Here is an 11,386-nt window from a genome sequence, read left to right as displayed (position 1 = left end):
TGGCATTGAGTTGAAAAAACACCCCAAACAAATGCAGTAAGTATTATCTAATACTAGATTGCACACGTGTCTTCCTTTCGTGTAATCATTCACATGCTACACACGTTACTTGTATGTTTCTTGTAATATATAACAATCAGTAAAAGAAATTATTGTTATTTTATTCTATTAGGTAGTTAAAATATTAGTAGCATTATGTATTTGTTATTTTACTACGTCCCGGTTATAAACCTTATTGGGCATTATGCTATAATTAAAGGGATTTGTATAGCAGCGCTAGAGAGGGATATAAATGGAGGGGACACAAGGACATACCATACTCACCCCTGACGACGAAGGAACACCTTCGAAACGCGTAGGGTTGCCGGGAGGACCGGTTTAGTTGGAGCACCAGGACACCGGAAGTGACGTAAAACGCCGGCTGGATTGGCGGTGGATGTCGCGGAGACCGGAGAAGGTTGCGGAATACCCCAAACTGGTCTGTTTTTACACTGATTTGTGTGGATATAACCTGATTTTGCATATAAAAGTTGGACTATAAAAAGAAAGCTCCTGAATCTTTCCCCAACATTGCCAAGGTGAAGGAACCCAAGAAACCTTTATGTGCCTGATTACAGGCACTGGCATGTAAGTGCATATCTCACCACCTGTTTATGCACATTACTTATTGTGAAGTTGCTTCACTATTGTGCCTTTCTTTTTCTTTCCTTCTCTTGTCCTCCCTTTGAACGAGGTGCGCTGATCACCTTGGATTACATGTATGTTTCCTTGCAAGGTGTATGGTTCAGCAAGTAAAAAACATCTTTTAGGCTAAAAAAAACAAACTAATATAATAGCTATAGAGGTCTAGCGAGAAATAAACTTGTCCGCATGTTCTCCATCAATGAGCATTGAGAATGTAAGTTCCATTGGCACGATGTTCAACTTGTCCAATGTCTACTACGGTCTGATGCTGTAATACATGTATTTTGTGTTTGTATTACACAAAGGTGCCATCATGTGTCATGTTAGCCAGGATAAAAACAGCTTACCAAAAAATGAAGATAATCATTTATAGATGTTCAGACCATGGTTGAGAGCCATTTATTCGGACTGTAACAGGGACTTATCCCTGTTTGGATAAAGCTGCCTCGGAGCGCTGAATCCAGCATGGAGCTGGTTAATTGCAGCCACTCAATTAGCCAGTCTCCACCTGGACTAATCAGAGCTCTGTGAAAAAAGCCTCATGTAAGACACAGGAGGGAGGTTTCCTCAGCACAACAGTGCTGACATGAGGAGAGGGTCTTGAATACGTGGGAGGACTGTGTATTGACAGCAAGAGACAAGGGGACCAGAGATCTTTTCCTAGACACAGAGGACCCAGGAACCTGTCAGAGGCTGGACCCTCAAACACACCTGGACACCACTTACCTGAAGGGCCGCCTGCTTTAAGGTACCGCTGAGACTTTGGGTGTGGTAGACTGGAAAGGGACTTATCCTCCCAGTCTTGTAAGAGAGGGACTGGGGGAAGTAAGTTAGCCCTTACAAAGGGATAGGTGTTTGTTTTTGTATAGTTTTATTTGCTGTGCTGTTTAAAGGGACAGGCTCAATAAAGCCATATGTTAATTTCATCCTAAACGTCCCCATTTGCGTACCTCTGCACCCATCTCTTAAAGGGACAATGAAAAAAGTAGCTTTCCCAAAATATATAGTACTGTCCATACCTTTTTCTGATGTAAAACCAGCCAGCAATATTAACTCCGTGTAAAAAAAGTGTTACTTTGTTACAGCAGATCATTAGGTCAAGAGTGGCACAAGTTTGCAGTTAGGACTGAATCATCAAATGGGACAGGGGTGGCCAACTCCATTCCTCAAGGGCCACCAGAGGGTTAGTTTTTCAAGATATCCCTGCTTCAGCACAGGGGGGGAGGGGAAGAGGAAGAAGTGATGTGGGGGAGAGAAAAAGGGGATAGGGGAAGAGAAGGAGGGGATGGGGAGGAGAGAGAAGGTGAGGGGAGAAAGTTGTATGGGGGGAGGGGGGGGTGTAGCGTGAGAGAAAGCTCACGAAAAGAAAGTATGCGTAGGTTATAGTGACTATTTATTTTATTTTTCCTTCCACCGCTCTGATGCGTCCCAAATCTTGCAGTCAGATTTAAGAATTGCTCCCCAAGCTATTCTGCGTTTGACTGGCCTGACCTATACTGTACTATACTAGTATGTATTCATTCTGACACGCATTGCTGCTGTTCTTCAGCACGCAGCATCCTCTTTGTGAACTGTGGAAAACATAACCCTGACTCCTCTTTAGTGAAGCGGAGATGCTGCTGGGACATGAAGAGGAGCACACACACAGCAAGCCAGTGCAAACACTTTTACTGTCCTGCCTGCAGATCATGCAAACAGGATTCTCTTGGTTATTTTACAAGGGTTTTTTTTACTTTCTCTTTAGCTGGGTGAGTGGGTGCATTAAAAAAGGGTTCGTTTTACAGTGACCAGTTACAGAGGCATGCTCTCAGCTGGCAACGCTATATAGTCCCAATGCAGCAGTTCAAAAAGCACCATTGACATTAATGGGGATTTTTGGGCCAAAAAACAGCCCGAACATCCACATTGGATTATATAGATTAAAACCCAGATCCACAAAAGGGTGCTCCATTTTAGCAGGCCTTCTTTCGCGTTCATATGAATGAGAATAAAAGCATGCTAAAGTTTAGCACCCTTTTTTGGATCTGTGCTTAAGGACCTTAATCGCTTTTAGCAGTAAAGCATACCCAGAATATATATCATTATATCCATGGCTGATACTATACACCTCATACATAAACCTTGGCCCCTGCAGACGCACTTACCAGAACGCCCTCCTACTGTCTCTGTACGTTCTTCCTACCTACCAATTAGATTGTAAGCTCTTCGGAGCAGGGACTCCTTTCCTTAAATGTTGCTTTCATGTCTGAAGCACGTCTCCCCTTTATGTGTTATTTGTATTATTTGTTGTTATTTATATTATTATCACGTGTATCACTGCTGTGAAGCTCCATATACATTAATGGCGCTAAATAAAGACAAAAATATATACCTTTCACCCCCTGGTTTGCTATAATCCAGGGTTCCCAACTCCAGTCATCAAGCCCCCTCCACCGCGCACCCCCGAACAGGTCAGGTTTTAAGGATATCCTTGCTACAGAACAGGTGGCTCAGTCGAAGAGTCTGCGTCAGCACAGGTAGCTCATGAGCCACTGATTGAGCCACCTGTGCTGAAGCAGGGATATCCTGCTAAACTGTCTGGTTGGGCGGGGGTCTTGAGCACTGCTATAATCTGTTTCACACCCTTCTTCACACTGTGCACGCACCTTTGTTAGCTGGTGATAACCATGTCTGTCTATGAAAAGTGCTATACCCCACACTAAATAATAACATTTAAACAATGTGACTATGCAAGAGGGTTGGAAATAATTGTCAGACTAGGCATGTAGCTGATATTTTCAAGAGGCTCTAAAATAGTTTTTAAATAATGTAATGTTTCAATAATTCTCAAACTTTTGGAAGATCTCACAGTGAAGTATATAATTAGGCTGAAATGATATTTAATCATTTTTATTTTTTTTGCCTGCCCTGGCTTTGTGGGAAGAGCACATTTAAAGGGCAAAAGATACAGGCTAATCCTACAACGTGATTCACATTCACGGGTAGGTAATTCAATGTACGCAGAAGTGCCCGGTCGTTGTGGACACCCCAAGGTACATTGAATTATCCCATTAAACAGAGGGTGGGTAAGAGAGGGAGAGGCTGACCCATTCTGCCTTTTCTATGTGGTGTTTTTAAGGTATCACAACAAACAAATGTATCATACAAACTGGAAGTGATATCTACTTACCACACAGCATGATATATTTCATCACTTTTTGGGGGCTTTAAATTGACAGATCAGACTCAGTTACACTGGTCGTCAGAATATACAAAAAACACAGCGCACAACGCTCATAGTGCATTAAAAATTATAATATAAACCCAATAATAAGGTGAGTATTAAGCGTACATTGTAACAAATAAAAACCAGCACGTCAAGGGTTAGTGTTACCCATGCACCAATCAGGATAGCAGTGAGAATTTCTTCAGCGTAAGCACACACAGCTCCTCCCGTCACGGTCACTATATTGTAGACTGTGTCCTGGATATTCACAGGCACAATCGCATGCAGTCCAGCAAGGTTCGCAGTGCAGAAAGTGTCCTCCAGTCAGGCAAACTCCCCCGCTGCTGGACTGCATGCGATCGTGCCTGTGAATATCCAGGACACAGTCTACAATATAGTGACCGTGACGGGAGGAGCTGTGTGTGCTTACGCTGAAGAAATCCTCACTGCTATCCTGATTGGTGCATGGGTAACACTAACCCTTGACGTGCTGGTTTTTATTTGTTACAATGTACGCTTAATACTCACCTTATTATTGGGTTTATATTATAATTTTTAATGCACTATGAGCGTTGTGCGTTGTGTTTTTTGTATATTCTGTTCAACTTAGGGGGTACCTGAGCCATCCCTGGTGCCATAGCTGCAGACGCTTCATTTCGATTGTACAAGGTCACGTAATATATATATATTTATCACCATTCACTATATCACGTCTATATTGTTTGTAGTTGCGCACTTATTCCTCACTTCTGTACACTGGTCTTCAGCCTGATATTTATTTAAAGCCCCTTCCTTCCCCTTTGTACCAGTTTTCCTGGAAGTGGAGATATGGACGCAAGTCAGGCAAGAGAATATGATTTTTACAGGCTGAGACATAGGGCCTCATGCAGAGAGCATCGTTATTTCAAAACTCGCCATTTTTTGTTCAATTTCGCGCAGAAAACGGCAGAAAATGGCGAGTTACGAAAAACGCGCCAATTTTTTTTTTCTATGTCTAAAACTCGCCTCGCGGCTGGCGAGAACCTCCATCTCGCCATTTTTTAAAACTCTCCGAATGCAGAGAGGTGCGAACGGCATGTAGCGGCTGTTCGCGCCAAAAAATGGCGCGATTCTCGCATTTTTGCCGCGCCAGGAAAAGATGGCAAGATGGCGCTCGCCGCCTATAGTAAAGGGGAAAAAAAAGGCGCGAATTTGTTTTTACACGTTTCTGAAGCGCGCATCTCGCCAATTTAAACTCGCCACACGCATCCATGTTAAACATAGCAGAATTCGCACTTTTCTGCATATGGAGAATAAAAGTCTCCAAAAAAGCTACTTTTTATGAAATTCGCCAATTTTAAAATTCTATGCTCTCTGCATGAGGCCCATAGTCTTGGATTTTTATATGTGTCTACTGAGAAGCACAAATAGGAAGGGAGAAGCATGACTGGCCGCACACTTTATTCTCTTCCCAAAATTTCTATTTAGCGCTCCGTGACTAATGTGAATCAACAACTCATTTTGGATGACAGCTTCCTCGTTAAACAGTGTGACTTAATGTGTCATAATAAGAATACATTTAGTTAACACTCTCAGTGCGGGAGTAGAAACTTGCACTGCACAGAGGACCCCTCAGCAATGGGGAGGTGGGGGGGTTTAGTTTAAACTAAAACACAACAGTCAGAAGCCAGCTTTACTACAGTACCAGATAGTCCAGCGATTCATTGCCACAAGGGCTTCAACCACACATTAATTATATAAGTTATGGTGGGTAACAAAGTGACAAAAAACCTCCACTTGTGAGCACGTCTCAGACAGGTCTGCAACTCTGCTTCTCACTATTATCTCCTAGCTTACAGTGCTTCCACTGCAGCCAGGGATTCTGGGTACTGACATGCAAATGAGAACACAGTGGATTGAGAGGTAGCACAAGGAAGCAGCCCTGAGACCAGCAGTTGTTAGAGAAGCTCTGTTTAAAGCTCCAGTTCCACTTAGGGTCATAGTGAACGAAGAACATAGATTTCTTTTATGAGTTAATCTGGGCTATTCATAATTGTAAAGAAGCAGACAGGCATAAGTATTATTAAATCTTTGTTGCTCCAAAAGTGTTTACTTTTAGGATGGTTACATTTGTTTAAGGAAGCTTCTCGTTTTCATAGGAATAAGAATGCATTGCACAGCACGTCTCTGTCATGTACGAGGGTCTAAATCTAAACTCATAACGAAATGCTGTTGTTTCCGCAGCTCATGTGCTCGTCGGTGCAGAAGGCCTTATTCGAGGAAGAGGACCGGGTGAAGAAGCTTCAGCAGAAGGTGGCCACGCTGGAGAAACGCAACAAACAGCTGCGGGACCGCGTACGGAAAGTGAAGAGGTCCTTGCGGCAAGCGAGAAAGAATGCCAGGCACGCCGAACTGGCGAACAGGAAGCTGAACGAGAAGCTGTCTTCCACAGCCAGGCAGATCACACACGTGAACTCTTTCAAACAAGAGAATTCCCATTCTACCTACCTTAAAGTATAATGCCCCCCTCGTCTTGGAGACACGGATACTTACAGAGACTGTATAGCGAGGGCTGTAAAGCCTGTATAATATGAGGGGTTGCTGGGCAGCTCCGGTTTGTTAAGCTTTGAAAGTTGACACTCAGGCTTCGTCCATAGTAGGACGCGCTAGCTTCCGCGCTCTCAAGCATCCCGCTTGCAAAACAAACTTGTTTGTATTGCGAAGCGCCGCTCACCCTGTAGCGCATATGCACACACACTATGCACTACTGCATTGCCGTCCCAGTGTTTGTTTCGGCGCGGGCTACTTAGCTCGCGCCGTAGCCTGCACTATGGACGAATCCTTAGAGAGTCACTTATCAGTCTCCTCGCTACAAAATAAGTGCATCTAAAAAAGAAAGAAGAATCGATGATTCCACCGCAGTTATTGCACCATTTTTGTAGCAGAGAGACTTTGATAAATGATTCTTGCATGTAAAAGTTACTAGGTATCCCCTGGGCATTACTAATCATGTATTTGAAATATATATTGTATATACTGTATATTGTAAAATGTTATAGAAAATATTTTTCACTACACAGTCTTATCACAATCTGAAAATACTATGTACATCTTTTTAGCACATATTTTAGTAAATAGTTCAATTAAGCACTGACATTATTAGCATAGCTAATGTCATGAAATTGAGGTTGTTCCTGTATTAATGCCCCTTTGGAAATAACCTTAAAAACCAAATGACATACATGGGGAAGTAGTACTATTATTTTAAATAACCATAAGTAATAATATTATACATTTATTAATATAAACATCTTCCACAGACCTAACGCTCATAGCCCAAACCTGGTTGAAATAAAACCAGGTCGAGCACAGCCTGAGAGGGGGTACAGAGATCCACGTATCCCCGGCGGTCCGATCACAGGAGTTGGGCCCAACTTGTAGGAGAGAGAAAGGGGGAGGAAGAATACAGAGAAAGGGGGGAGGGGAGAGGGAAGGGGGAAGTGAGAAAGGTGGGGGGATAGAGAAGGGTGGAAGGGGGAAGACAAAGAGGGGAGTAGAGTGACAAGTGGGGAGAGAGAGGGGAGAAGAGAGAAAGGAGGGGGATAGAGCAGGGTGGAAGGGGAAAGAAAGGGTGGGAGAGGGAGATAAAGTGGGGAGTAGAGAGTGAGAGGGGGGGGTGAGAGAGGGGAGAAGAGAGAAAGGAGGGGGATAGAGCAGGGTGGAAGGGGAAAGAAAGGGTGGGAGAGGGAGATAAAGTGGGGGGTAGAGAGTGAGAGGGGGGGGAGAGAGGGGAGAAGAGAGAAAGGAGGGGGATAGAGCAGGGTGGAAGGGGAAAGAAAGGGTGGGAGAGGGAGATAAAGTGGGGGGTAGAGAGTGAGAGGGGGGGGGAGAGAGGGGAGAAGGGAAGGGGACGAGAAAAAGGGTGGGCGAGAGAGAGAAGGTGATAGAAGGAGGAGAGAGATACAGTAGAAAGGGGGTGGGAGAGCAAATGGATGGGATAGAGAGAAAGGGAGAAAGAGAGGGAGAGAGGGGGGTTCTATAAATTGGGTGGAGGGGGAGAACGCAGTTGGTGAAACTTGTCCCGGGCACATAAATACCTACAGTAGTTCCGCTTCATATATAATAATGTATTTTTTATTTACTTACCAGAACCGGGTGGTACCCTCCAGCGAATCCATGATTCTCTGACCTCCGGTGACCCTCGGTTCGCAAGATATATATATATATTTTGTGTTGGAGTTTGACATTAAAAAAAAACAAAACAATTTTAAAACTCCACTGCTTTAAATTCCAGTGCATGATATGCATAAAAAAACCCTATAAACTGCATTACTATCGCCTTTCACATAGCCTGCCATTAGGATCCACTCGATGCCTGTGTGATTCTTTATTCCTTACTCTTTTCCTGTTACTTTGTGTTTATCCCACAGCTTCCCCTTTCCCCCCCACTTTTTTTTTACTGCGTTTGCCACTTAAATAAACCTCAGGGCCGAGGGGGGGGGGGGGTCTCCTAGAATAGTATTCACCTGGTCTTTGTCCCGGGAAGCCCAGTTCAGGAAATATTGCCATTCAATACCCAGGCAAGCTTGAGAATAAAAATAAGAGCATGAGGAATGTCACGCCAATTTGCAGCATTCTACTTATACATTGGAGTATAGCATATACTTATACATTGGAGTATAGCATATACTTATACATTGGAGTATAGCATATACTTATACATTGGAGTATAGCATATACTTATACATTGGAGTATAGCATATACTTATACATTGGAGTATAGCATATACTTATACATTGGAGTATAGCATATACTTATACATTGGAGTATAGCATATACTTATACATTGGAGTATAGCATATACTTATACATTGGAGTATAGCATATACTTATACATTGGAGTATAGCATATACTTATACATTGGAGTATAGCATATACTTATACATTGGAGTATAGCATATACTTATACATTGGAGTATAGCATATACTTATACATTGGAGTATAGCATATACTTATACATTGGAGTATAGCATATACTTATACATTGGAGTATAGCATATACTTATCCATTGGAGTATAGCATATACTTATACATTGGAGTATAGCATATACTTATACATTGGAGTATAGCATATACTTATACATTGGAGTATAGCATATACTTATACATTGGCCCTTATAGTTGCCCCCATTTGTGTTGGGGACAATGAAGATGACTTTGGAGACGCACATCTCCTGAACCAGGAGGCTTTCTATATAAGGATTGCTTTGTCGTATGCTGGGTGACACCCCTCGTTGAGCTATGATGAAACACAATAGTTACAGTTGTGGGGTGGAGAGATATAGCTGCTTTCAACCTTTCCACGGAAGAACAGTTGTTTAAGGCAGGGGAGCGCAAACTTTTGCGGCTGCGCCCCACTGTCTTGCCTGCCCCGGTGCTCGCGACCCCCTCCTACCTTGTAGCTGCATCAAATGACGCGGCGGAGTCATGTGACATCACAAAGTGACACGCGGCGTCATTTGACGCGCACAACTTCACGGCACATGACCCCGCGGCGTCAAATGACGCGTCACAGCGTCTGAATAACGTAGGTTTAGTGTTGCAGACGCCTCACGCGATCCCCCGGCATTTAATTTAAATGCCTTGGGTAAGAGCGCAGGGCCTCTGCAACCGCCCGAGCCCCCCTAGAAAAATCTCTCGCCCCCTTGGTGGGCGCTCCCCCCAGTTTGTGCACCCCTGGTTTAAGACACAAGTTCATCAGAGTCAATAAAAGGGGTTTACTCTAAACACAAACACACACACACACACACACACATATACATACATACATACATACATACATACATACATACATATACATACATACATACATATATACATACATATCAAAAACAAATAGACAATACCTTTCTGTGGCTAACAAAATGCTTTTATTTGTGCGAGCATTCGAGCTACACTGATCTCTTTTTCCGGCGGTTGTAACACCGCTGGAAGAAGAGATCTGTGTATCTCGAAAGCTCGCACAAATAAAAGCATTTCGTTAGCCACCGAACGGTATAGTCTTTAACCACCTACTACCTGGATGTGCTATCTTCTGCTCTGTGCCTTGGCTCTGGGTGAAGTATATCTTTATTCTATTGTCTACGACGCATGCACTCACTAGTATATGCCTGGGTAATCCCTCCTTGCCCGGCTCCCACTAAGGAAGGTTATGACTAGGTGAGGTGGAACAGGTTTGGTGCAGGTGTTAGTGCTTCGAGGCTCTCATACCTTTTTCTCAGGGTACGGGCGCCCGGGCTGGCTGGTATTGTAAGCTGATGTAAGAAGGGCGCCAGGGACTTTATTTGACAAAACAGACATCATACATTCTTCTCCCCTGGAAATTCAGCTAGTTCTCCAGGACGTACACATGGCTTTGTCACCTTCACTTGCTCATAGTTAAGGGAAACTTGAAATCTCTGGTTCCAGTGGACTGGAGTCACTCCCAGGTACCGACCAAGACTGTGTATAGGGGTGTACTTCTATTGAGGTTCCCATCTACCTGTCATCCTTACACGGCCCTAGAAGTCCATACTATGGCAACCTGGTGTGCATACAGTATGCATAGGGTTTGTGTTAGAGCAACGCTAGATGTGACAGTGCCCTGGAACGCCGATTTAGGTATCCTTTACCTTGAAATGTCACACACATCCTCCTTGAAGAAAGATGGCATTCTCTGGCATCTTGACTATTGTAGTGGCCCTTCCTAGATAAGGGACATTCTTCCCTAACTGCAAAACAACAAAAGGTGACCATACTTCTTCACACAAAGTTGCACATTAAAGACATACCATTAACACTTAAAACAGTGAGAATCATCTCCTCTGCTGTCCTCCAGGAACCTGGGGTCTGGCTGCTTCTCAGCCTTTTATACCCCTGAGTGATGTCATCATCCTGCCCGGGCAAGAAACAGACATCCTTAGCCTATTAGAACTTATACATGTCAGGTGACAATTCTAGCAGGTTCTGGAACTAAGGCGTGGCCAGCCACTTGACAGAAGTTATTTTGGCAATATAGAATTAGCTACATGAAATAAGCTACATGGAATTAGTTACATTTAGCTGGGGCCTTTCCTATACATTAACCTGTTAATTCCCTATTGACCCCATCAGTAGACACTAGAAATCCCACAGTGGGGGGTTACACCTGTTTACTGTGAAGGTTTGCAATCTCAATCCTTTAATTTATGTAAATAGGATATTAGGAATGCTGATGACAATTTTAACGTGTATGACCTTTTATGCTATACAAGTATAGTTTTTTCTCTCTCTTTTTTTGCACTGTTAAAATGTCTTTCACATAAATAAAAAGAGCACTATTTTTAGTTTGGACAGTTCCTTTGTGTCCCACACTCCCGGGCTGTACCAGGGGCAGTGCACTGGACTGCCACAATGGGTCAGGATGTCCACAATGCAATGTGGAGGCCACCTTTCAGCACCAAATGCCTGGTAAATGGACTTTCAACCCTAAAAAA

At 43.4% G+C, this 11,386-nt stretch overlaps 1 protein-coding gene across 2 annotated transcripts in view; it reads left to right on the top strand.

Moving 5' to 3' along the window:
- The window catches only part of CCDC3 (coiled-coil domain containing 3), a 125,217-nt gene extending 117,885 nt beyond the window's left edge, over nucleotides 1–7,332 (top strand). For both annotated transcript variants that reach the window (XM_075599492.1, XM_075599491.1), the window contains exon 3: nucleotides 6,113–7,332. In XM_075599492.1, the coding sequence (XP_075455607.1) occupies nucleotides 6,113–6,388 (276 nt within the window). In that variant the 3' untranslated portion in view covers nucleotides 6,389–7,332. The remainder of the gene's footprint in view (nucleotides 1–6,112) is intronic.
- Nucleotides 7,333–11,386: the final 4,054 nt, after the last annotated feature.

The sequence above is a fragment of the Ascaphus truei genome, chromosome 5 (assembly GCF_040206685.1).
Source record: "Ascaphus truei isolate aAscTru1 chromosome 5, aAscTru1.hap1, whole genome shotgun sequence".
Lineage (NCBI taxonomy): Eukaryota > Metazoa > Chordata > Amphibia > Anura > Ascaphidae > Ascaphus > Ascaphus truei.
The sequence above is the reverse complement of the archived record's forward strand: the minus strand, read 5'-3'. Positions and strand labels throughout refer to the sequence as shown.